This window comes from Xenopus laevis, chromosome 7L (assembly GCF_017654675.1).
Source record: "Xenopus laevis strain J_2021 chromosome 7L, Xenopus_laevis_v10.1, whole genome shotgun sequence".
NCBI lineage: Eukaryota > Metazoa > Chordata > Amphibia > Anura > Pipidae > Xenopus > Xenopus laevis.
This window is the reverse complement of record NC_054383.1, coordinates 25,684,412-25,712,178: the sequence shown is the minus strand read 5'-3', so window position 1 is coordinate 25,712,178 and position 27,767 is coordinate 25,684,412. Positions and strand designations below refer to the sequence as shown.

The 27,767-nt window shown below is 39.7% G+C and overlaps 1 protein-coding gene and 1 long non-coding RNA gene across 3 annotated transcripts in view; one reads left to right on the top strand and one right to left on the bottom strand.

The window, feature by feature from the left end:
- Window positions 1–10,948, top strand: part of LOC121395358 — a 23,751-nt gene extending 12,803 nt beyond the window's left edge. Inside the window, exon 3 of the long non-coding RNA XR_005962424.1 lies at window positions 10,689–10,948. This is a non-coding gene — a long non-coding RNA (uncharacterized LOC121395358). The remainder of the gene's footprint in view (window positions 1–10,688) is intronic.
- sfxn3.L (sideroflexin 3 L homeolog) lies at window positions 9,292–27,767 on the bottom strand. Of its 2 annotated transcripts, none has more exon segments than NM_001086819.1 (11): window positions 9,292–10,609; window positions 11,852–11,899; window positions 12,834–12,883; window positions 14,745–14,794; window positions 16,829–16,956; window positions 17,678–17,763; window positions 18,276–18,351; window positions 18,516–18,614; window positions 21,158–21,328; window positions 22,538–22,704; window positions 26,953–26,975. In NM_001086819.1, coding segments are annotated over 10 exon segments (969 nt in total). In that variant the 5' UTR covers window positions 22,702–22,704; window positions 26,953–26,975; the 3' UTR covers window positions 9,292–10,512.

Sequence of the window (27,767 nt, the reverse complement as noted above, 5' to 3'; positions counted from 1 at the left end):
CACGCATGCACCTCAGCGCATGCATGCCAGCCAGCTCGCATACTTTTTTTCTGCTTTATTTTGCCGCGAGGAAGAAAACCAGGGTGTGGATCTGGGCCGGTGGGGCCCACTGGAGGCGGGGGCCCATCGGGTGTATCCCGATGTCCTGCCGGCCCAGTCTGACCCTGAATCTTATTAGTAAACTTTACACGTGTTTCATATATGAGCTCTAAAAGTAAGGCCCACAAGCAGTGGTATTGGAACAGGGTTGTATTGCCATGTTTTGAGCTCTGATATAGTCATGAAGGAATGCAGATGAAATTGTCTATGAGAAGTCATTTTCCCAGCAATTGTCCTGGTAGAAGAGAACAGCTAGTAAATCTCTTAACAAAATCTAGTTACATTTGGCAAACCATCGGTCATTTAGCTGTTATGGCTGAAAGAATCCGCCAAATAAAATCAGTCTGTGACTCTTTTGATAGAGCCTTTCTTTGAAGCTCAGTATTCAGGAAGCTTTATAAAATATTGCAGTAAAAAGCCAGAAGCTACCATATAAATGTTTATTGTAGTTACATAATAAACGTGTTTTCACTTGTCTGCACTTCTTACAGAGTTGATAAAATCTTAAAAATAGACTTTGGGAATAGCAGGGCATGGTCAATCAGACAGATACCTTTTTAGTAGCAAAAATGTCAAGGTGTAATTGGGATTTATTGTGAATTATGGCAAATTCCAGAAAAGCCTAGGTAGGTGGTTTCACAATTCTTTATAGGAATGTGTCACACTGGAAGGCGAGCATTTGCAGGGTTATACAAATACCCATAAATATGGAACAGAATTAATGTTTCATAAAACAAACTAATCTAATTCAGTCGTTTTCAGCTTTGTTCTGTGAGTATTGCTCTTTATTTGCTCATCATCCCCCAGAATGGAAACCTAACTGGCATATAACTCAGCATGGATATTGCATAGTCAGCTTATTGCATGGGGTAAGTTGGACTAGAAGAAATATAGAAGACAGAACATGCAGGAAATACAAAATCAAAAGGAATTTTTCAAGGTAGATCACAGCTTTGCTTCCTTGTCCTTCTTGAGCAGTGATCCCCAACCAGCGGCTCGTCGGCAACATGTTGCTCATCAATTCCTTGGATGTTGCTCCCAGTGGCCTCAAGGCAGGTGTTTATTTTTGTCCAGGCTTGGAGGCAAGTTTTGGTTGCATAAAAACCAGATGTACTACCAAACAGAGCATCCTGTAGGCTGTCAATCCACATAGGGGCTACCAATAGCCAATCACAGCCCGTATTTGACACCACCCAGGAACATTTTTCATGCTTGCGTTGCTCCCCAACTCAGGATAAGTATATAACCCTCCAATTTCTATCTATCCCTTTATTGTTAACAGGTCCCAGTTTAAACAAAAGAACATACCGTTGAACAATGGGTTGAATTTCCGAGTATAATATAAACATCAAATACAAACACGGTCAATAAAAAGCCTTTTAAGTCGGCAGCAAAATGTGTTTTGGCCTTAGAACAATTCAATAAATGGTTTCTCACTTGATTTGTATAGACCATAATGAAAATCTACTTCCCTTGAATAATATATACAGACGTTTGCTGTGTGTCCTAGAGATAAAATAATGATGTCAGTTTATATCCTGGCTTCTTCTTGGTATTCACTTGCACCGCACACAGGCATGTAACAATAGGGGTAAGCGAATATTTATTCTTTCCATGTCTTACTCGGGGGGGGGGGGGTACATGGGTGCCTGCCCATTTTTTTCCAGTTCTATAGGATTCAGATTCTGTTCGGACCAGGCTCATGAATTTGGCCGAAACTGGATACTGATAAAATTGCTTGCATTTGACCAAATCCCGAACCAAATATGGGATCTGTGAATACCTAACTTGCACGCACCTAAACTGGCCAATTTTTTTTAGTTCTATAGTATTTGGATTTGGCCAGGCTCATGGATTCGGCCAAATCTGAATCCTGATAAAAATTGCTCAGATTTAACCAAATATTGGATTCGGTTCATACCTAAATTGCACACACCTAAACTGCCCGTTTTCTCCCCCTGTTCTATAGGATTCTGTTCAGCCAGGCTCTTGGATTCGGCGGAATCTGAATCCCAGGGCCAGAACTAGGGGTAGGCAGAAGAGGCAGCTGCCTAGGGTGCAACAATTGTGGGGCGCTAGGCAGCTCCCTCTGCCTACTCCCTATACTGGACCTGGCACTAGACCTGTGAGCGAACACCGGTACTGCAACTCTACACGCATGCGTGCACAAACGCCTCTACGTGCATGCGCACACGAACGCCTCTACTGCACATGTGTGCACAAATGGCACTACCAAGAAAGCGCGCCCGAATGCCACTACTGAGCATGCTCGCAAATGCAGCTACCAGCGAGAAAGGGATGGTGGGCGATCGGCTAGCTGGTCTGCCTAGGGTGGCCAGCCAGCCTGGCCCGACTCTGCTGAATCCTGATAAAAATTGCTTGGATTAAACCAAATACACACCAAAATCTGGGATTCAGTACATAACTAAATCACACGTGCCTAAACTGATTTTTTCAGTTCTATAGGATTCTGATTCTGTTCAGCCAGGCTCTTGGATTCGACCTGGTCATAATTGCTCTGATATGCCGAATCCGGGACATGATGCATCCCTAAATTATGCTACTGTTTTTTTTCATGTTTAAATGCTTATTAGTTGCATTAGGACATGGTGCAACCACCAGGAAATGGTATCTGGGATTCTATATCATTCACATCAATCCCTGCCTACAATCTAAGGTCCATATCACATTCACATACTGTAGGGTCATTTTTTGAGGAACCAGTAGATCCCACACATGTAAGTATTTCAGATATGTTCTGTTGCACATGAAACTCTTAGCTCACCAGAAATACTGTGCAGTGGAATTCAATCTAAAGCACCAGACGCCACCAGAAGGACTGAACACCTGTGGGCTCAAAACCTGCAGAGATACAATTGCTGTTTAAATAAGGACAAATTGCTATTCATTGGCATAATGATGACAGAGACAGACGGAGCAGAAAGACAGATCACTCCGAATTTATCTTACACAGAGCAAGTATTAAATTAGCCAGATTATAGTTAGAATCTTTCATTTGTAGCACAGTGCCCTCTTGTGGGAAGGACAGATTGTTACTCTCAAGGAGGTTATGAAAATGAATCGTTAATTTGGTGAGATGTTTGACTTAACCAAATGTGGCGAGTCACTTCTCAGCCACAGAGATCAATGCTGCAACGAACGCACCTGCTGCAAAACCTCTTGGGAGGCAGAGATATCAGCCATCAGAGCTAGACGATAATTCTAGCACTCTGTAACGGAATGTTTATATATGGGGCAATGATTTTATATTGAATTGTACTTATTATCTGCATGCATTTATACCTCTATTTCCAAATATATGTTGTATATCATAAGCCTTCCTACAGTATCTTTCTTCTCTATTTATAATGGCATCAAGAATCACTGTACTAGCCAGGCCAGTGGCAACTGTTTACCCGACTCACTAAAACCCGTATATAATAAAATATAATGTTCACCTGATGTAAAATGTGAGAATTTTGAGTGTCAGCTGAGAGATGCATGAGTTGTATAAAGGCACAAGGCCTGTAGTACCTTGGCTTTAAATGAGAACTAAACCCCCTTTCCAGGCCCGGATTTGTGGAGAGGCCACCAAGGCCCGGGCCTAGGGTGGCAGGATTTAAGGGGGCGGCATGCTGCGCAACCACACCCACATTTGTTCAAAAACACTGGGGATGCGCAGCATATACAATAGTTTTTTAAATTTCCCATGCACCAATCCTCATTGTTCCGGTCCAGATGATGAAAATTTGAGCAAATAAAAGGGAGGGAACGGGGGCGACGAATAGCAGCGGGCCTAGGGGCGCCCACTATGTAAATCCAGCCCTGCCCCTTTCTAATAAAAACCCCTACCTTCCATAGTCCCCCCCCTCCCTACTCTCCCCCCGCACAGGTGTTAACACAACTAAATACCCTAAGCCGGTAATTACCCCTCGTTGCAGAGTCAGCAAAGTTGAGCTCGCGGGGACCATCTTCATCACTTCAGTAATCTTCAGTAAGTAAGTGGCGTATCCGCACATGCACAGTTGTAGCAATATTCCAGTCCAGAACGACTGCACTTTCGCCGAAAGACACGGAAATAGCAGAAGGGAAGAAAGAAGAGCCAAAGATTACCATAGCACCGGAAGATGGCACCTGCGAGCTCCTCTGTGCTGACTCTGCAACAAGGGATAATTACAGGCTTAGGGGCATTTACTTGTGGTAACACCGTGTGCGGGGGGGAGCAGGGAGGGGGGACTATGGAGGGTAGGGGTTTTTATTAGCAAGGGAGCTTAGTTCTCCTTTAAATGATCATTGAAAAGGCAGAGACTTCTTCAGACTGTAACAGCGACATACCAATCTGGCACAGGGCCCCCCTGCAGAAAAACTTCACGCTGATGTGAGAGCGCTGCTTTGGACGCGTGCTGATTGCGGACGCACATCTACTTGCTGCAGGCAGGGGCACTTTGCCAATGAGGTGAGTTGACAAACTTGCCTCAGACGACACCCCACTAGGTACCAGGGGCAGCAAAAATGCTGCTCCTGGTACTTTAAGATCCAAATTTCCGGTTTTCAAACTGGAAATACGGCTCTTCTAGCACAGAGAGCACAATTATGCCCCCTGCGCTAGCGTCCTGGCCCTCTCCGCTGCCCTCGTGGACCCCCCCCCCTCCGGCTTCATGATCTGTTACAAACTAACTTTGTCAAGAAGGGCTGGAAACAGGCCTGAAATATTGTATGTTTGTAACAGATCATGAAGCCATGTCTTCAATAAAGGCTTTTTACATTTTTGAACTACTGCATGGTGCTGTGTCATAAATTGGATTTCTGGAAAACCGGTTGGAAAGTGAACCACTGGACACGTGCACTGGCTTATATAAAAGAATGGTGAAAAGTGGTGAGTGCTGACTAAAAAACTATAACTCTCTGTCTATAATGACAGAGTAATCATGTCCCCTTCCACGTGCCTTTTCTTGAGAGAAAACAACCCCAAACCTACATTCTACTGCAATGACCCGCATTTTTATATTGAATCAGTAACGCAACTAGAGGGGGCGGACCCTAGCGTGGGACCAGGGCCCCCCTCCGTACGAGATTTTCCAGCAGAAATCAGCGATAATCCGTCCGGAATCAGTGGTGCACGAGCTGCTGGGGGGGAGCCTCCCGGTAGTTACGCCACTGAATTGAATAGATTTCAGTGTTCTTATATATTCATTGTGTTGCTTTCCTTTTTAAGCCAACATGATTTATCTGTAGTACAATCCTAATTTACGAGGGAAACAAGTCTAGCAATTAAAATATCAACATATCCAGTTCCCACTATATAAATACACACGTCTCCCTTCATAACAATGATGAAAGTTATAAACCTATGCAACACGGGGAACAATTCATCAGCTGTAAATCCAATATTATGTTACCAGATGGTGATAAGGGAATGATGTTATTTCTACACATTGTGAATAATGCAGGTCTATTCATCACATGACTCACTGGTTATTTCATCGGTGTGTATCAGGTGATCCTGCAAGAGAGAGAGGCAAAGGGAAAGCTAAAGGTAAACCTGGCATTCACGTGAAAACATCCAGTCCATTTGCTAGATCTCTATTTCTGCCCTTTAGCATTATATAGGCTAGGCGTCTGCATGACCTACAGTTTATTTATGTGTACTGATAGCTCTGTACAGGTAACTGTATTTATATACAGGTATGGGATTTTTAAACTAATATTAATTGCAGGTAAAGATGTCCCGTGTTAGTCAGTAAAATGTAACAGGGCAACCTTTTTTTTTTTTTTTTAATAGTAACTTTTTATTGAGTTTTCATTAACAACAAGAAGGAAAGAAGTAAAGAAGGAAGGAAGAAGAAGGTAGACATGAAAAGGATATAAAGAACATTTCTCAGTAGACTTATTAAGTCGTTGGGGGTGAATCCAGCCAAGGAGACCATATTTTATCGAACTTCTGTGGACAGCCTCTGGCAATATACGTTAACTTATAAAGTTCCAGCTGGGAATTAATGAGATTAATCCATTTTTAAGCGTAGGAGGTGTTGGTCCCATCCAGTGTAGGGCTACTGTTTTCCTGTCATAGAACAAAATTGCTCTCATCAATAATCTCGAGTGGATTCTGGGTACCAGAGCATCCGTTACGCCCAGTAGGCAGGTAGCTGGGTTCAATACTTGTGGTAGAGTAAAAAACTGCATTACTTTTTTCCAAAATTTCTGTATAACTGGACAATACCATATGAGGTGTATGAAATCCGCATCTGGTGAATTGCAGCGGGGACATCTGGTATGCTCTAGGCGGCCAATAAGTTGTAGTTTTTTTGGTGCCAAGTATGTTTGGTGTATAATTTTAAATTGAATGAGCCTGTCTCTTGTACTGTCTTCTAATTCTTCCCAATCATCGGGATCTAAGTGAACTCCAATACTTTCCCACTAAAGTTTGACCCTGGGTCTGGGGTCGTATTTTTGAGATGCAATATACGTATATGTTTTGGATACTAGTTTCTGTTTCTACAGTTATTGTTGTATTTTGGGTGGGGTAATGTGAAATTGCGAGTGGTATAAATGTTGCAGTTGCAGGTAGCTATACACCGACAGATCTGACAATTCCGGAGTTTGTTGGAACTGCTCTAGAGTTTTTAAAATTGCCCGCCTGTATTATATGTTGCAGTTGCTTGACTCTCGCTCTTGGCCAGAAGCCCTCTCCTGTAAATTTGTCAAAGTTGCTTAGTGAGGCATTACGCCACAAGGGCATGTCTGGTGAAAGGGAATTGTCTTTGTTGGTTGATTTGTACAACGTGTCCCATGATTTCTTAGTGGCATCTAACAATGGAATTAATATTGGTAAGGATTTTTTAGGCCTGTAAAGAGCATGGCGTAGTGATTCAATGGAACATGGAAGTACAAAGCTTCCAGCAGAGAAGTTGGGTTTTCCATGTCAAATGTTTTCCAATTGGAGGCATGTATTGCTTGTGTTGCTAGGTAGTATGATTCACAGTTAGGCATTGCTAAACCTAGTTGCGTTGCAGGGGCATGAAGTGTTGTTCTAGTTACTGTGGGAGTTTTCTGGGCCCACACAATGTCGGCTTGTGTGAGGTCTATTGTTTGCAGAATTGATTTGGGTATGTAGCAGGGCGAATTAGGGAAGAAATATAAAAATTTTGGAAGAAATACCATCTTGCATATATTAATCCTGCCAATTTGGGTTAAAGGTAAAGTAGACCATTTCGCAAGTGTAATTTTGACAAGTTGTTTAAGAGCTTGTAGACTGAGGGAAATAAATGTGGTTGGTTCTTTATGTATTAAAATTCCTTGGATACATTCCTAGAATGTATCCAAGGGCAACCCCTTTTAAACAAAAAATAACAAAGTGGTGATACCTTTATTGGCTAACTAAGATAATCACAGAAAGCTTTCAGAACATTTTAGTTTCCTTTTCAAACTGATCAGCATAATCATGTGAACTGCAAAAGTGTTTAGAATTGCGCTCTGAGCAGTTTGACATTCATTTATTTTGAGGGTTTATTTTTCCGTTAAATGAAAACTAAATCCTAACTAAAGAAGTAGCTACAAATGTTATACATTATGTTTTGGACTTCTGTACCAGCCCAAGGCAACCACAGCCCTTTAGCAGTAAAGATCTGTGTCTCCAAAGATGCCCCAGTAGCTCCCCATCTTCTTGCTGTCACTTACTAAGCTTACGGACCCACTCACAATATACAGTACACATAGAATAGAAATGTCACAATATAAGGCTGATTAGTAATTAATATAGATAAATACCACATGGCAGTACATGAAAAGTAAATGCAGCATCAAATTAAAGAGCATTATTTTAATATGAAAGAAATGTCAAGGAAAACAATGCAATAACAGTATGTCTTTAATACTACTCCTAAATGTCCCACTAGTAAATGGAATGTCTTTATTCTTCTTAAAAATGATATCCACTCACGACAGAGTCAGAAAGGATAACTGAGAAACCATGACTCCAAACACAGAACAACATACAAAGGTTTATCAGCTGGATAGAAAGGAAGAGTATCACAAAAATGCATAGTAACTAAAGTACAGGGAAAGGTTATTTCACTGGGGGGCACCCCCAAATGATCAAAAAAGTTAAGCCACTGCCCAGTCAGGGGATACATGTCTGGGATCTGGGGATACATGGCTGGGGTTTGATTCACTTTCCCAGGTATTCCTTGTGCAGGGTTGAGGTGGGCACATGTATAGAATAGTATATACTTGTGCTCAACCCGAGTCTGACGCAGAAATGATTAAGACTGAAGAAATATGGTGGCAAAGTGCTTCAAAGTACCCAGGGCTGGTGCATTTTTATAGAAGAGGTGTAAGGGCATGGCGCAAAAGGTTTGCATTTCATCACTGGGGGAAAAGGCCACATCAGAAATCATGGGACCCCATACTATTATGTAAGCAAGGACCTCACCTCTAGGGGCCACTGATTATTTACCCATTGATCTCCTGGACAGATGAAAAAAAGAAAAAGACCAGCACACTCATGACTATGCCCCCGGCCATGTCCCATCATACTAAAACCAAGCTTACCCCCATAAGCTCCTCCCCCGCTATGACCCACAATTCACATTTAGACCTCTTGGGGTTCACTCTGCAATGGGCCCCTGACTACAGTATCCTCTGTACCCGCCCTGATGGCAACCCTGCTCAAGGGCATGTAACGCATTGGAATATGTGGATGGTGTATTTTTAAGATACTTTATAAAGCAATAATATTTATAAAGATTGGTGCCTGCAACCCAAGAGGATTAAAACAGACCTGTCACCTCCACCTAAAAAGCTGCACAATGAAAGTCCTTTGCAAACTAAATATGGAACACAAATTATTTTTTTCATTAAAGCATACATCCATGCTATAAAGGTGTTTAAATATCTGAGCTGTCAATCAAATATTATTTGCCCCGACTCTATGCCTGAGGCATAGAGGCGGGGCAGTAAATTACTTTCACTTTCCATAAAGCACTTCCTACATGTCACTGCTCTCTCCACATCCCCCTTTCCTCCTAAGGCTCTATAATCATGTAGGGCACTGTGTATGGGCATTTGTTTCCCCATTCAGGTGCATACACAAGATTTTGGGATGATACACAACTTGTCTTAATAACAGTGTCCACAAAATGGCACCTGCCTGCTTGCTGTGATCAGGTAATTCCAAGACTGAAGGAAACAAAATTTAAAAAACAAATATAGTATAAGTAAAGTTTATTTTACTCAATGAACATGATAGAAAATAATTTGGAATTATTTCTTAGGATGACAGGTCCCCTTTAAGCGATTAGTCCAAGGCCTCAAGCAATCAACCCCATTTTGCAGAGTCAGTCGCTTACGCCATAAGCCACTCCTCCTGTCTGATAATGAAAATAATTAGCAACCACATTTCAAGCGCCTTTAAAGCAGACTCTAACAGAGATTTTAATCTCTTTCCAGGTAGAGAATTTCTTTGGGTATTTATTCCTGTGGGTATAGAGATGTTAAATGGGTTGTTCACCTTTACATTAACTTTTAGTATGATGTAGAGAGTGATATTCTGAGATTATTTGCAATTGGGTTTCATTTTTTATTACTTGTGGTTTTTCAGTATTCAGCAGCTCTCCAGTTTGCAATCTCAGCAATCTGGTTGCTAGGGTCTAAATGACCTTTTTTAATAAGGACTGGAATATGAATAGGAGAGGCCTGAATAGAAAGATGAGAAATAAAAAGTAACAATACATTTGAAGACTTACAGAACATTTGTTTTTAGATGAGGGTCAGTGACCCCTTTAAATAGCTGAAAAGAGTCAGAGGACAAATAATTAAAAACCTATAAAATTAAACAATGAAGTCCAAGTTGCTTAGAATCAGCCATTCTATAACAAACGAAAAGTGTACTTGAAGGTGAACCACCCCTTTAAGTAGGAAATTATGATTTTATTGATGTTATCTCTGTGCAGCCATAACTTATTTAAAATCTTTGGAAAAACAATTAGATATAAGGATTAAGGGGAACAGCACACACACATTTAGTTGCCTGAGTGTTTCCAGCTCGATGGGCGGGCAAAAAACACAAGGAACTGCAAAAATTCCGAGGGTTTCCTCGCCAATCATTCGAGCTGATGTGTGTCTGTACTTTAAAACTGGGCTGGATTTTATACACTACTAGACCTCTATTTATGCTTCTTGATCATAGGACAGTATAGTACATGAAGCACAACACACTGGCTAAGATAAGCCTGACAATCACTATACATACTATTATTTTCTTTACACATACAAATCAGAGGACTAGCTAGCACACATATAAATAATAGTGACAAAATTTTACTTTTTTGGTAATACTTTCAGTTCAACTGATCTGTAGGAAATACATTGATCTTGCAAGATTCCTGCACAACATGAGTTTATTTCGGTTGCTTTTTAAAGTCCTTTGTTAAAATACACAATCTTGGTGTCTGGACTCTTCTTCAGAACCTCAGCTTGAACTTCCGGCTCCAGCCTGGACAAACTCATTGAGCTGTAGAGAAAACAATGGGAATATAGTCAGTGAAAACACTTTGTTTTGTGAAACTTAATGCCCTGTCCTTTCCCTTCAGGCCTCCTACCTTCAGCTCTACCTGGGAGAATCTATAAGGAAAACACTGCAGTGCCCCTCTGTCCGGTAAGAGCCAAATACTCAGTTTTTAGCCAAGGAAGCTGGAATTTGCATGGGAATTACTATTTATTTGCGGTCACAATTTATACTCCAAGAACAGGTATGGTACCTGTTTTCTAGACTGCTTGGGAGCTTGGTTTTTTTCCGGATAAGGGTTCTTTCTGTAATTTGAATCTAAATAAGTCTGCTAAAAATAATGTAAACAGTTACACTTAGAGATTAAGATTGTTTTGCCTCAAATAAGAATTGATTATATCTTGATTGTGTTGTTATTATTAGTATTGAAAAAATAATTTAATTAAAGATAATTTAATAAAATAATTATTTGATTAAAATGGAGCCTATGGGAGATAGCCTTCCTGTAATTCAGAGTTTTCAGTTTTTTTCAGGTTTTTTTGGTCGTTGACGCAACTAGTTATCACATGAATCCTTCATATTGAGCCAATGTCCTTTTGCTCTGCTAAGGGCCCCCATTTCTCCAAGTCCAGCCCTGGGTGTAAGGTAGACCAAAAATGCAGCTTTTTTTCCAAGAATTCCAACTTAATTGCAGTTACATGGGGAGTTGTGTCCATGTTTGCATGTGAAAGGAATTAAAATGGTATAAACCTATTGTAGCAATTATTGGGTAGCTCCAGGGTTCTCCAGCGTCTAAAGCAGTGATCCCCAACCAGTAGCTCAAGTGTAACATGTTGCTCTCTAAGCCTTGGATGTTGCTCTCAATGGCCTCCAAGCGGTGCTTATTTTTGATTTCCAGGCTTGGAAGCAAGTTTTAATTGCATAAAACCTAAGTATACTGCCAAACAGAGACTCCTGTAGGCTGACAGTCCACATAGGGGCTACCAATAGCCAATCGCAGTCCTTATTTGGCACCCAAGGGACTTTCTCATGCTTGTGTTGCTCCCCAACTCTTTTTACATTTGAATGTGGCTCAAAGGTTGGGGACCCCTGGTCTATAAGCATGAAATGAACCATGATTCAGCAGAAGACGCAAGGCGGACACAATGGTGCAACTATATGGTAGTGCCAGAAACATGTGTTGAAACCAGTACCTTTTATGAATGGCATCAATATGCATTAAATTGGAGCCAATCTGCTTCTGCTTACCTTTTCTGAGGGAAAAGTGCACAGCACAGAGGGGTTGCAAAGACCAAGCTAAAAAAAAAATAAATAAATAAATATTTTTAATTATCTGATGCTTCTATAGGTTACCTAGAAAAAGACATGATTATATAACTTTTTGAACATTCCTTTGTCAAATGGCTAATGTTCACATATACTGGGGCAGCACAACACTAAAATGTAAGTAATGGCCCCCAAGTCTGAAGTTTGGCCCCTTCTGTAAAGTCTGTATTCTGCCTCAGCCCAAGGCACCGCTGAGGATGATGAAGTTGATGTACCTTGGTGTTTACAAAGCAGCCTGGGCGCAGTTGTATTTTCCTTAGAGAAAGTATGTACTGTGAGCGCTAGTTATCGTTTAATAAAAATGATGTACGCAAATTGTTTTTCCATACACAAAAAATATAGTTTTGGAAGTATAATCACAGATTTGCATTTGCCACTACAATTTAAACCAAATTCAAGATCTCTAGGATAAAATAGCAATTTCATAGTAGAGCATCCCAGGGCAAATAGGCTGCTTAGCAGATGTGCCAATTCTTTCTGCAATCAGTGGCGCCACCTTTACATCACACAGAGACATGGCAGCAACATGAACACAAAGCAGCTACAGGGACAAGAGGTATAAATAAAGAGATAAAAATTTAAGGGTAAAATGCTCAGTCCTAGGGATCCAAGAGTCCCATAAACCCACAACAACTGGTGGAACAAAACACGTCTCATAATAGAACCAAAAAATAATATTTGTATCAAACAAGTTTGTAAACAGTATTGTCCAGGGACCTGAGCATGGGACATTATGGAATGTGTTTTGATAGAGATTCCTCCACTTGTAGAATGAGCAGTAAGGCACATTTAATTGTCATGATGATAATAATAACAAATTGGCAAAATAGCTAAAACAAACATTTCAGGTAAAAGCTAACCACTTATTGCCAATTGGACTGTGTATTTTCTAGAAAGATCTTACCAAAAGCCAACCAGCCCCACTTGTAGAGGAGCATTCATCCATGGGTACCGCTGTAATACAAAGAGAAACAGAACTATGTTACTGGTGCAATATTGTATAGATGACTGTATAGATTGTTATGATGGGGTTTCCCAACTCATTCTGTGATCTGTAAGACACATTCCAGTGCAGCTCTGTTCTATTTACTAAGAAGCACTGCTCAGTCCACTCGTTTTTTGGAAGGGAATAAGCAGAGATTTTGAGCTGTTATTTTTTGCAGTGGATGTGATCTACTCAGTGTCAGACTGGCCCACCGGGATACCAGAAAAACTCCTGGTGGGCCAAGGTGTCAGTGGGCCCTCCTGCCTCTAAATATTTGGCCTATTTCATGGTCATTCCCAGTTTCTATGAGAACAAAGAGGATAAATAGATGGATTAATAGATTATAATATGTAAAGAAAAGAGAATAGGAGAAGAAGAGGTTGAGTGAGGAGAGGAAGAATAATAGTAATGAGAGTGGGCCCCTGGTCTAAGGTCTTTGGGTGGGCCCCTGGTGTCCCAGTCTGACACTGTGTGGGGGCCCCCAAGGTAACAGTCCCAGTGGACCCAGGACCCCCAGTCCAACACTGGATCTACTAAGACTTTGCTAAAGCATTTGATACAGTGCCACATATACTGGTTAAGAGGGACGGAAGACTTAAATTATGAGGGGAGACTGTCAAGGTTGGGGTTGTTTTCTCTGAAAAAAAGGCACTTGCGAGGGGACATGATTACACTTTACCAGTACATTATAGACAAATAGCAGGGGAGCTTTTTACCCATAAAGTGGATCACCGTACCAGAGGCCACCCCTTTAGACTAGAAGAAAGGAAATTTAATTTGAAGCAACGTAGGTGGTTCTTCACAGTCAGGACAGTGAGGTTGTGGAATGCACTGCCGGGTGATGTTGTGATGCTGATTCTGTTAATGCCTTTAAGAATGGCTTGGATGATTTTTTGGACAGACATAATATCAAAGGCTATTGTGATACTAAACTCTATAGTTAGTATAGGTATGGGTATATAGAATTTATGTGAAAGTAGGGAGGGGTGTGTGTATGGATGCTGGGTTTTCATTTGGAGGGGTTGAACTTGATGGACTTTGCCTTTTTTTAACCCGATTTAACTATGTAACTAGGGATGAAGGTCAGATTACAAAGAGTGATGGTAAATGGGACATTTTCTAATTGGACCAGTGTTGTTTGTGGAGTACCACTGGGCTCTGTACTAGGTCCTTTGCTTTTTAACTTGTTTATTAAAGAAACATTAACACCAAAAAATTGAGGTGTCCTAAAGTAATGAAAATATAATGTATTGTTTTGCTGCACTGGTAAAACTGGTGTGTTAATGTCAGAAACACAACTATAGTTTATATAAACAAGCTGCTCTGTAGCCATGGGGGCAGCCTTTCAAAGCTGAAAAATGAGAATAAGCACAGGATACACAGCAGAAAACAGGTAAGCTCTATAGTATACAATGAGATTGGTAAAAGAATGGTATTGGACAAAGAAGTCCACTCACCACATAATTTCATAGCAGAATAGTGTCTCTTTAAAGGGGTCCTCCAACCCAAAAACTATTTTACTTATCTATCATTGCTGTTTATATTTGTTGCACTGCTTATCCTGAAACAATGTTGCAAGCCAGCTTATTAAAAGTTCTGCCTTGATAAACACTGCTTTCACCTGCCACTATATTTTGAAATAACTTTAAAAATGTAAAAATTCGTAATGAATGTATATTGAAAAGTTGCTTCGAATGATATTTTCTTTCGCTAGCCCTTTAAGCCTTTACACATATTAAAAGGCATTGTATTACTGAAAATATGGTGCTGCGTCTTAAAATAAAAATAAGGAGGTAAATGTGCCTAGTAGTGTGTAGGTAATAATTTTACCTTTAGGAACGCTCTCTTCTCCAAAGCATTCATTATCACTGGGGGAATTGCTGTGTAAGAGAAAGACTTTGATGAGAGATTTAGCATAGAATCTTTTATACAAACTGCATATCATATATTACAAAATACAGGTAAAGGATCCATTATCTGGAGACCCATTATCCAGAAAGCTCCAAATTACGGGAATGCCATCTACCTCAGACTCCATTAAAATAAAATAATTAAAAATGATTACCATTATGTATGTAATAATAAAACAGCACCTTGTAAATATAAGTAATCCTTACTAGACGCAAAACAATCCTTACCAGCTTAAAATACCCAACTATCAAATATAATAAAAATAATGTATTATTTTCGACATGCAGGGCAGGGTACATATTGCAAAAAATCAGCAAAATCAAAAATGTTTTTGCAGTTTGTGCCCTGCCCTGCATGCATGAGCTCAGGTCTCTGAGCTCTAAAAAAAAGTGCAAAGACCTGTGTTCCCCCTATTAATACAGAGCCAAATTAGGGAGCACTGGCAGACACAGAACTTACTGCCTGCCCTATGGGTACCACTTCTGCTGCGCTCTCGCCCTTGCACTGTTTTTTTCATGCGGTGCATAGCACAGACCCTGCTCTTTGAATCAACAGTAAGGTGCTCATGCACATTAAACATGACCCCTTAAATATTCACTATTTTGATCTAAGTGTGGGCCTGCATGTAAGTGTAAAAGATTAAAAATGTAATCTGTGCCAGTGACCCAAGATAAGAAGTGGTTACATATAGTGCACCAAACACAAGTTAAGACTATAATTTTTTTCAGGAAACTTGTTAAATTTAGTGAGTTTCTGGTGCTACTGGACAATGTATAAATAAATACAATGAACGCAAACTGCAGGGCTTCAATGCACCCAGAAAATATGGAAACTGAGTGGGTGTCCTGGATGTGTTCAAGCTTGCACTTAGGGCTGACTGTTTTTATAATTCAATATGGTGCCCCAGAAGTTAGGTTTTTGTAGCGAAAGCAAAACAAAATTAAAATTTGTTTTTAAAGAAAAAAAATGATTTACATATTTTATCTTATTTAATTATTATTATTAAAATGTTTTAATATGACAGATCAAGATAATCTACACTTTATCTAATACTAAGGACTCTCATATTGTAACGGTAAACATGAAAAAACACTTTCAATAATGGTAAATTGGCATCATGTATAGGTCTTTGTGAGGTGAGCAGGTTTCTTGCAAGAAAATGAAAACTTAGACCATAAAATGTCAAGATCTTTACTTTAAAATGTGATTATGAAATATGACCTTCTGGGAGTTCATGGTATTTCCTCAACTGAACAATGGAAATGTCAAAAATGCTGTGCAAATTAACTGAGATCAAGTTTAAAGGGAAGCCACTACAGGATTTAATCAGCAGCGGGACTACTGGACTGCTAAAGTAAATCCATATTTCCCATGTTTCCTATAAGTAGTGCCTGTGGAAGTAAGAAGGGAGAAAATTGGGAAAACTAATGACGTTACATTATATCCTAGAGCTGAAGACAGCATAATACTGATATGAACACTGAGAGCCAGTATAATAGACTGCTAAAAAAGTTATTTGGCTCAGGGTGGTAAACAGCTTCCAATCTAGCTTTCTTAGTGTAGTGCCATATTGTAAACATTAATAAATATCTCACAATATAGAAAACTTTATCAATAGTGCAATGACACTGCTCTAGCCAACAGTTTGTTGGGTAGAGGGCACTTTAAGTATAAACGAGAAAAGGATCTTAATGAATTGATGGACATTAGTCAGCACTGCTGCTTTGCAGAGCTGGACTCTTGAGTTCAGGTCCAACTAAGGTACTGTCTGCTTGTGTCTAGTATCACCCTTTTGTATGGGTTTCCTCCAGCAGTTCAAAAAAATAGTAGTAGGTTAACGGTCTTATGAGTAACCTGGCCCTACTTAGTGTGCCTATGGTTTTCCAGTAGGGTTTTGTGTTAGGTTTATGTTTCAGGATATGGAGGTTTCATATCAGTCAAAATGTTGGTACAGCCCAGAATCCAATGGCTGAAACTTTTACAATAATGACAGTTTTACATACCCATTGCTGGGGCAGCCATTCCAATCCGGGACACCACCACTTGTGCTATGGCCTGCTGAGCAGCTTTGGTAGATTCTCCGAGCCTGTTGCCATTTTCATCTGTGATGGGGATGCCATATTTTAATTCTCTAATTAGGAGAAAAGAAGATAATGTAAATCTGTCCCTTGCTCCATATGAATAATTCAATCTCTAAACTGCATTGTTGGGCTGATCTTCTGTTTGACAGAATAAGGATCAGATTCTATGCACATACAATCCAATAAATATTTATTGTGACGTCTGGAAACAATTTTACTTTTGTATAATTCTTGTAACTCACATACTGAGTCACTGCTTCATTGAGAACCAAATGGTTGGAAACTTAAGCTGAAACACATGCGCCCAAGATTTAGTTTTCCTACCCTAAGGTTCCTTCTACAAAGTTAAAGCATGAATGTTGTGTATTTATAATTAGTTTATGGATGGAGAGGATAGTTGTTCTTGCAATCAGAAGAAAAAATCTGTAACTACTGCAGAGTTGTAGTAATTTTGTGTCAAACAGTAGTTTGGAGGTGCCACTTCTAAAGCAATTTACCATGAAACTAACAAAATCCACTGGGGAGTAGTATGAGTGCATTTTTCTCGCCAAAGAAAGGTTTCTTGTGATCCAAAGCATGTAGTTCTTTGCTTGTCAAAATAAACTAACCATTCATTACTAATAGTTGCAGGCTTGGCAAGTGCTGCATTAGATTCCTAATATCATATTTATATTTCATATAAAATTTGAATTGTCTGTGTGTCAATGGTCATAGCATCCTTAGATGTATGGTTTACTACTGGACATCATAGAGATGATATAAGGAACTTGCCTCTGCCTCATCAGAGGGATGTTGATGCAGTTGGCTGCTGCTACTGCGGCAAATGGAACAAATCTCCCAACCAGAGAAGGTAGATGCTAGAAAAAATGGACATGGCTGATCAACAGAGATTAAAGGTGAAATATATGAAATCAGATGTGCCATACTGCTTGTTTGTCTTGGTTAAAATGCTTTGCTCAAAAACAGAGTTGTAATAAGGAACAATGTTTCAATTGTCCAAATCATCTTGCAAATTGTTGAATGCTTACTCGCAAGAAACATAATTTTATAACACTTCTCCTTGTTGTAACCAAATCTAAAATTCACCAGCACTCCCCCTGGTTTCTAGACAATTTTCTGTCAGGCTTTATTTGCAATTTCAATTAATAGAAAGTAAGTCAAACCATAGTTCAGTGTTTAACTACTTATATTTCTAAAGTAAATTAAAATGTGTACATAAAAATTGGAATTTGCTACACCCTTTCAAAATTCATATCACAGCTGTTATAAACTTGATTTTCAGGCATTCACCACTTCTGTTAATTTTGCAAAATTCTAATTATTATTTTATAAATTGATGATCAGTGATGGTTCCTATACTGCTGGTTACCTTAGTGAGTGATTTGAGTCCCAGAGCAGTCACAACAGCACCTGTAGTTGCACTGACGTAAGCTGTCCCCAGCTGGCTGAAAGAGAATAAGTGAAATACAAAATCATCAGGACTTATGGAGATGTTTTTTCGACTGTCACTGACATTGTTCATTTCTAATCCACTGTCCTTTATAAAGCCTGTGGGCATTCTATATGGTGTCATGTGAATTGTTTTTATTTATTAAATAACTGATCTCACCTTGTTGTTATGGGTGCATCACCACTTCTATTTGTATAATTCACAATAGCATTGAAGGACTGATTCACCCACTGCCAAAATATAACAGCTGGAGTTGTTCTGCAAGCAAAAATACACAGTTACTTGTGGGGAAAAGAAATGTTAAAATTCACAAGGATATGCAGATTTTTGACTTTGGCTCAACCCCAATGGGAAAATGCTGTACAGACTTTGATTTTGTTTTACTAAATCATTTCACTGTTCCACTGTTCCACTGTTCCAATTATTGATTACACGGTTTATCCATGTAGAAATGTATTGGTCATCTGACTAAGGATAGGAAATGATCATGATTATATAACCTCCCATGAGAAGAATATAGGTAGTTTACAGGGCCAAGTGGCTTAACACTGCTTTGCTTTTGGTATTTATTTTTACTGCCAGTGACTGGTTGAAAAGTAAAACAAGCTTCCATAAATGAACAACTTTTTAATGGGATAGTATGCAAATTTTAGATCGGTATCAAATATACTAATGAAAAGGAAGAATTTAAAAATATTTTGTGTATATAAGAATTTATTGAGCTTCACTTTTTTTCCTAGATTCACTTAATCCCATGACAAACTTGTGATGCTTGGCCAGGCTCCAGAATAGGGCAATCCGCTGAGTGTAAAGCCAAATCATTTCACATATCCTTTTCTCTTTTTGTGTTTTGTTTGTATACATTTCACTTTATAATCATGCTGTCTGTGACTATATATTTAGCATTTTTAACATGTATATCAATGATATTCAAAAGTAGTGGGCCACTTGCACTGTATTACGAATCCTTAACCTTAACTTAATAATAGCATTTAATAGTAATGTATTCCTTCAGTGCATAACAGTTATTAAAATAAGGTGCATTATTTAGTTACTTTCTGATATTTACAGTATATAGCGCCGGTACATATTCTGTGCTGCTTTATACAGATTATATATCATTCACATTAGTCCATGCCCCAAGGCCTGAGAAGGCATAGCTGATGCCGTCCTTGTTTACATTTTAAGGGTCAGAGCGGGTTGGGGGGGAAACGTTAGTACAAAAAGCACCGTAGCACTCTCTGCACTAGAAAAGCTGAAATTTCTATTCACTCACCTCATGAATGCAGCAGCACTCCTTGCAATGGAGCTTACCATCTAAGGCCCCATATCACATATTTTATGGTTAATTTTTATCCGGAGTCAATTAACCTGCCTGTCTGTTTTTGGAGTGTAAGTACCCGGATGAAACCCACACAGACAGGGGGAGAACATACAAACTCCTTTCAGACAGCGCCCAAGCCAGAGTTAAACTCAGGACCCCAACACTGGAAGGCACAGCCACTGTGCATAATTCATTTTTTTTTTTTTTTTCTTTCTTTTCAAAACTTTTTTATTGGTTTACAACAATGTATTCAAGTACATTGCGAAGTAACCATTTTTCTTGTTTTTTTTCTTTTTTAGGCATAATTCATTTTAACCCACACATATCCATATCAAGGAAAAGGCTCTGATTATAATATTAATCAGAGTAATACATGGACAATTCGAAGGTCACAAAAATATCTTCTAGGGCCACATCTTTCCCATGGGGTCAGTGCGATAGCTCTGTTGATTTTTTTGATGCCTTACTTTCTACTTTTTTTAGAAACTGTACCATACCACTGATGATTATAAAAATACTAGTAATTGGTCTGGCATTTGTGCTAACCTAAAAGGTGAAATTGTGGTCAGATTACAAAATACACCAACTGAGTTTCAAAAAAATCAACAGAAGGATAGAAGACTATTTTTGTCCTCAAAGGGAGTTGCCAACAATTATTAAAAGCAGAAATAGACAATCAGTAATGTACTAAAATAATCTAACCTACATCTTGAGACAATTTCTGGCAGTCTCCATCTGTTGATGAACTAGAGCTTGAATGAATGAGGACTGTGTACTCAGTGCAGGTACATGTATATACATAGACATTTCCTTCCTTAAAAACTACTACTGTTTATGGGAGCATATTTCTGTTTGTGTGTGTAGGTCAAGGTATGATAAACATATATCTGACGCTGCGCTGCAGCACTTGAAACAGGAGTGTTTTCAGAATACTAAAATGAAGGAACGCAGGTCTGGACTGAGAATCAAAATAGGCCCTGGCATTTCAGGTACACAAAGGCCCAATCAGCCTACACAGAGGCCCAAACTGCCCCAACAGCCCACTAATTAGTGACTTTTTATGGCACCTTATAACAGCCCCTCTGGCATTTGCCAGAACCCACAGATTGCCAGTCCGGGCCAACGGCTTCATGAACAAAGGTCACTTTTTGAATCTCAGTGATGACGCCTTATGGACTGGGAAAGTCACTTAAAAAGCAGCTATATCTTTGTATTGGTAATTTTGTGTTTTCCTGTATGTTTAAAGTTTACACTTATTTATTGTACAATGCTGCAGAATATGTTGGTGTTTTATAGATATATGTTAATAATAATAATACTATTGTTGACTGGAACTGCCAGAATGATTAAAGTTGAAAAAGCCATGGCCTATGCCGCTCTTCAGACAGAGATTTAAGGCTTAATTATTATTTTAGAATGAGAATATGATACTTGATCGATATGGATAGCAGAAATGAGCAGAAAGATGGAGACATGCCTGAAAAATGTCAGCATGCAGCCAGTGATGGTCATATTCATGGGCACCTGTGCAGACATCCTTCCTATCAAGATCATCTTCTCTCCTGTATCCGGATGGAAAGCAGAATCGTAGATGTATTTTGCTCGCCATAGCTGGTCTTCAGTTAAACCTGGTGTGGGGATCCCCTTTCTGCAACACATATTAATACATGTATTATATTTATGAAACTGCAGTTTTATTGACCACCAAGTTCTTTATAAACATTGCAAAAATTCTTTATAAACATTGCAAAATTGCAAAAATCTATGAACTAACCATCTGAGGACAAAATCCCCTCCAGAAACTTAAATACAAGCCACAGTCAGTTACAGTATATGACTGTTACTAGTCTGATGGGGGAAAAAAGCTCAAATTACGATCTATGTTCAGACCATATTTGTGCAAACACAAGTGAGCTGTGTCTGTATCTGTCTTGCACTAGCACCACCGAAATACTGGACCATGAGACAAGAGCATAAAAAGAATGTAATAATTAAAGACCTTAACTCAACTGTGGGACCACTTTGGTAAAGCCCCTTACCTCTTAGACTGGGTTTTGCTGGCTGGCAAAAGAGGCTGGGCGAGCACATGGTGCCTACCAGCGCTGGGCCAGACCAAACAGGCAGCCTAGGCAAACTGGCCGGTCGCAGCGCCCTATAGGTGTTCGCTAAAAAGGACGCTTGCGCGCGTCGGAAAGATTTGGGCCCTGATGCTTACACCCTTTCTCTTTTGTTGGCTGTGCTGTTACTAGGGATGCACCGAATCCACTATTTTCGAACCCCCGAATCCTTTGTGAGAGATTCGGCCGAATACCAAACCAAATCCAATTTGCATATGCAAATAAGAAGCGGGAAGGGAAAACCATTTTTTACTTCCTTCTTTTGTGACAAAAATTCCCGCGATTTCCCTCCCTTCCATTTGCATATGCAAATAAGGAGTCGGATTCGGTTCGACTGGGCAGCAGGATTCAGCCGACTCCTGCTGAAAAAGGCCAAATCCTGGCCGAATCCCGAACCGAATCCTGGATTCGGTGCATCCCTAGCTGTTGCACTGCCAGTTCACCTCTCTCTCCCATGAAAGACACAGTGACTGCTTCCCCATCATTTTTTTTTAATCTCGTGGCTTTTTAACAGGTTACCTTGGGCAACTTATCTCCACGTGTCCCTTCACCCTTAGAGACAGAAGTGCTCTCTTCTGCCAAAAATATATTTTAAGTTTTAGCTCCACAGTGTATTAGGGCCCTTCCACAGTTGGGTGGTACACCTTACAATACTCTCTAATACTAATATATTTGTCATTAGCAATAAAAAAATTAAAACAAATACTGCAAACTATGACATTGTTGGCCATTAATTAGACCTGTAATTCTGTACAATGTTCTTTGCTTCCTCTAGGACTTTAGGCCCAAGCAGGACATTCCGTGGATCGGTCACTGTGAAGAAGTGCTTGGCTCTTCCCTCAAAGGTGCTCTGATCCCATTGTGGTTCTTTGATGTCGATGTTGAAGGGCAGTTCCTGAGACATAATCTGAAATAAAGAAACAACGCATTCATATGACTTGGGTATTACACTTCTATGTTATTTACCATGTTCTGGTTTGGCCGTGGGAGATTTTCCACTGGTTTTATGAATCCTGGTGCTGGGGTGTTATCTGCAGACCTTTTACATCGGAGTGTTATCTGCAGACCTTTTACATCGGAGCTGGGCTCGAGTTTGGGCTGTTGAAGGACGATTTTTATAGCAGCCAATTTAAACTTCTTGGAATAGAATCTCAAACTGTTCTTTAATCTTAGCTTGCATTACCTAGCAGTTAGGCAGGTTATATATATATATATATATAACAAGCAAGCTGGAGCACTCACTCGAAAACTGGGTCAACTGCCTGGGTGCTGGTTATATAATAATATAAATAACAAAAAAGAACCGCACTCACAGGACTTGATTTGGTGCAAATAAAGTGGTTTTATTCCGACGTTTCGGCTCTGACACTCGAGCCTTCTTTCATTTCCTGAAGAAGGCTCGAGTGTCAGAGCCGAAACGTCGGAATAAAACCACTTTATTTGCACCAAATCAAGTCCTGTGAGTGCGGTTCTTTTTTGTTATTTATATATATATATATATATATATATATATATATATATATATATATATATATATATATATATATATATATATATACAGTAGACTTAAAAGGTTGAACTTGATGGAGTTCAACTTAACTTACTATGTTATCTCAAAAATATAACTGTAAATATTATGGTATTGTGTTTCTTAAAAACATGGGAATAATCGTTTATAAGACGTTCAGGACACTTTAGCCATTTAGCTATTAGCAAAAGAACAATACAGCTAGTAGCACTAAGGTTTTGCTTTTTTCTCAATAGGCAGTCTTTCTTTGTAGATAACATTACCACTCTCATAATAGTACTCTAATATAATTGGCTGCCTTACTCACACCCCTGGCACACCTCTCACGGTACAATAGCAGTTGCTGAAAGTCATTCAAGTGCACAATTACAGTAAGTACATGGCCTCTTATCAATCAGAGGAAAAAAGGGTTGAACTTTTTTTGTTGTTAAAACTAGTTGTCTGCTCAGGTTCAGCTTTTATTTTTGTTCTTATGTAAAAGGAAAGTATGGCTAGGGCATTCGTTGGACAGTTTAAATGTAAGAAAATATAATACACAAAAGCCATGAATATCTTGTAAATGATATGCTTATAAACTGTGAGTTCTGATGTCATCATTTATAAACCGGGAGTTCTGATGTCATTTCTGTCACATGACTCACTGAAATTTGTGTATTATAATAAATAAAGTAACCCCAGTTGCAAAATATGAGGATATTCGAAGTTACTTCGGAGTTCCATGACCTGTTTAAAAGCAGATACTTGCACAGTCAGGGTACTTGTATATATGTTCTTAAGCACCCCCCCCCTCCCCCCGACTAATAAAATGAATGGAACACAGCTGTCGACAGGCAAAGATGTATTGGTCAGAATGTTACATGAACCATAGGCTAGGACCATGATGTAGATGATGTGGTTATTTTGCCCAAATTAGCTTTTTGTGAAAATCCCTTTTAGCAGTAGGCTCCAGTATATGGAGGCAGTTATGGGAAGCAAGTAAAAGCCATGTCAATAGTGATTTTTAGCTCTGCAAAATATTGCACTGCTGCCAGCAGTCGTCTGAATGATGTACAATGTATAGTTATATATTTGTGAAAGTTTTTGGATGTACCCCATTATAATAATTATGGCTATAGAAAAGAAAGTTTAACCATCTATAAACCCTTTACTGGATTTACTTGTTACATCTAACAACAAAACTCCAGTTTTGCAACACACCCATCTCTGCCAGGAGCCCTGGCCCAGCTCAGCCTCCCACACACAGTCAGTTTCCCTTCATTCCCCAAAACCTTCAAATATGCCAATTTCAGCTGAATGACTCAGCCGCCAGATATCTGCACTCATTCTTTCCATCTGACATTTCTGCCTTGCACATAAAACTGGTTCGAAAAGTTACAAAAAAACTCCTTAACCTCCTTCAGTACATCCATAAAGGGTAAGATTATTATTGAAAATATGATGATAATAATAATAATGAATCAAGGGATCATGGCATGCTGGAATTTGTAGTTTGCAACAGCTGGGGACCCAAAGTAAAGAAACAAACAGGCAAACCTCAAGTGTAACTGCACCCAATGGGGCAAATTCACGAAATTCCCTAAAATTGCCACACTTCGCTAATTCACTAAAATGCGAAGTTGCGTCCAGGGCACTGAACGATGGCAACGTTTCGCTAGCGTTAATTCGGCAAGCAAAGTTGCACTAGCATTGGCTAATTTGCATACGGCAGGAAGTTAAATTTCAATGGACGTATATATGTTGCAGCAAATACATTACACAAGCCCAGGGAACCTTAATAAAATAAAATAGAGCTGTTATATTGCCCTACACATGTGCCCAGTGTATAGTTTATGTGCCATATGTAAGGAAATGTAGGGGGGAAGCCGGGTACCCTAAAAAAATTACGATCTTTTGCAGCCTATCACCCTGAAAAACTGTAGTCGCCATCGTTTTGTGAAAATGTTCACATTTTTTTTGAGGAACTCCTATCTACTCTATTGCACTTCGCCTGGTCTGAGGTGGCGAAGGCAAATCTGCCGCAAGATGTAACGTTCATTAAAATCCGCACCTTAGTGAATTTGCGCAGTTATGTCCATTCACCAGAGCGAAAATTAGCCTGCCGTTAGAGTGCGAAGTAGTGCTACAGTCTATTTCCTTCACTGGCAAATTTTCGCCAGCGTTAGTTACTTCACCCTTTAGTAAATTTGCCCCTATATGTTTTCACCCTATATGTGCTTCTAGCCTTTGCATTCTATTTAGTCTCCAGAATTATATATTCATATGCCTATGTTTCCATGACAATGACAGATCTAGTGACACCCTCATTACACTAAACCATCTGTACAAACATCAACTTTTAAAATATTAATGTACAAATATAACAAAATCATAGGTGGGCAAGATTTTGCTGAAAGGAAACTTTGCAACATCTACCATCACTTGTACTCTGCTGGAGGGCCATGATGGGTGTTGTAGTTGCATCTTCCTGCCCGTCTGAACTTTAACTCGGGTGGGGTTTTGGCTTGGTATATGGAAATTACGTAAAAAAAGAGTAGTGTAAATAAAGGCTGAGGCTGAAGATTGCTCTAGAGTAGACTGGGCTTTTATAGATTTACAAGTGACTGACGATAGAGAGTTAATATTTACCATAAATATCTGAATAAAATATTTATGCTAAATGGAGTTCCACTGTTGTTGACCTTACACTTCTCTTTTTTTCTGTTTTAATGATTTCAGTGTGATACAGATGCCTAGTGAGGGTCCCAACAGAGCATGTTTTTGCATGATCTATTTTTGCATTTAAATTATACTGTACTAGTCAAGATCACCCCCTCTTCTCCTGGACCAAGGTAGCAGTCACAGGGTTTGCTGTCTCTATCATCAGTCCCTTGTAAACTTATAAAACAACAGTCTGCTCTAAAGTATCTTTAAGCCTTTACTTACACTGTTCTGCCAAGTTCTTTCTTCACATAAGCCAAAACCCCACCCAAATTCAATTCAAATACAACTCTCTGCCGGCAGGAGGAAGACACCGCAGTTTATTTACAAGCTCTGCATTTTTATTCCCCAAATGGAATTAATTAAATGGTTTATTGGCAAGCAGAGAAGCGATTAAATTAATGGGGCGCTGAGATTTTATCGCAAATACGGTTTTGCCTCAGAACAACTGAAGACAGCGAGTCCTGTTGATGTTAAAATACATACATGCATCCATTTTGTCCTTATAAAAGAGCCCTCTTATAACCAAGAGCAGGGGATTATGGGATGCAATAGTTTAATCCCTTCATTCAGACCTGCTCAGACATATTATGATGAACATCAGACAGAAACACCAGACAGCATGCTGGGATTTGTAGTTCAGTAACAGCTGGAGGGTTATATCCCCCAACTGTAATAGATCAGGAATATACACAGAGTACAAGAGTCCCTAAAAGCTTTTAACAATGACTGATGGGGATTAGGGACACTGCCCTCAGTCTCAGCTGTCAATTAATAGGATAAAAGAGCGCTGAGTGTCTATGGTTCAGAGACTATCCAGCCCACGCACATACAACTTGTTTGTTTCTATGCATGTTTCTACCACAGGACCCGTACCCACACAAATCAGCCCCATTCCCCCGTATTAATGCAACTGCAGATGACACTTACTCAGCGCCGCGTCCTTGCTCAGAAGTCAAATGTTGTGCAGCATCCAGTGACAACAGTGAGCTCTCAGTGACATCACGAGCTTGTTGGTAGTAGGGAGGGACACAACCTAACCCTCTGTCTTCCTGACTGCTGCGTGAGCCAATGGAATCATCGTGAATCTCAACAAACAAAAGCACCGCCCCTGACACCGCCCTCTGTCAGTAATAATTGTACAACACAGTTTGGGAGGGTACGGGGAGCTGGTGCTGGGGTTGGCTGGCTAAGAATAACTGGTTAGGGGAGGCAGCTGGCTCGGGCCAGTTTGTGCCTGAAAGGAGACGGCTAAAGTGATAGTAAAGTTATAGAATGTATAGCTGGAGAATGACAGAGCCTTCTAGAGAATGTCTAAATATAATTTCCACAGACGTTACATAGCAAAATACACAGCTGGCAGCTGCCTAATAATGGCCTTATTTGTTTACATACAGTAGTGCCAACACAGTCTACAGTTATTTACATATATTATCCATAAATCAGTCCCTGTCCCATGGAGCTTGCAATCACATTCACACTCACTGTGAGGATCCAATGGACCTGCCTGTATGGGTTTGGGATGTGAAAGGAAAGCAGAGTACCAGGAGGAAACCCACATACTATAACCTGTGTGGAAGCCACGTTATACTACTGGAATTCTGGGAATGAAGCAGGCCTGTCCTGTGCCTCCATTTTGGTGCATGTACCTGCCTTTTCGGAAACTGCCACACTCACTGCGGTCATTTGAATTTCATGTGCAGAAAGTCAAAAACAGACACAATCACCTTTGTTTCACTTTGTAC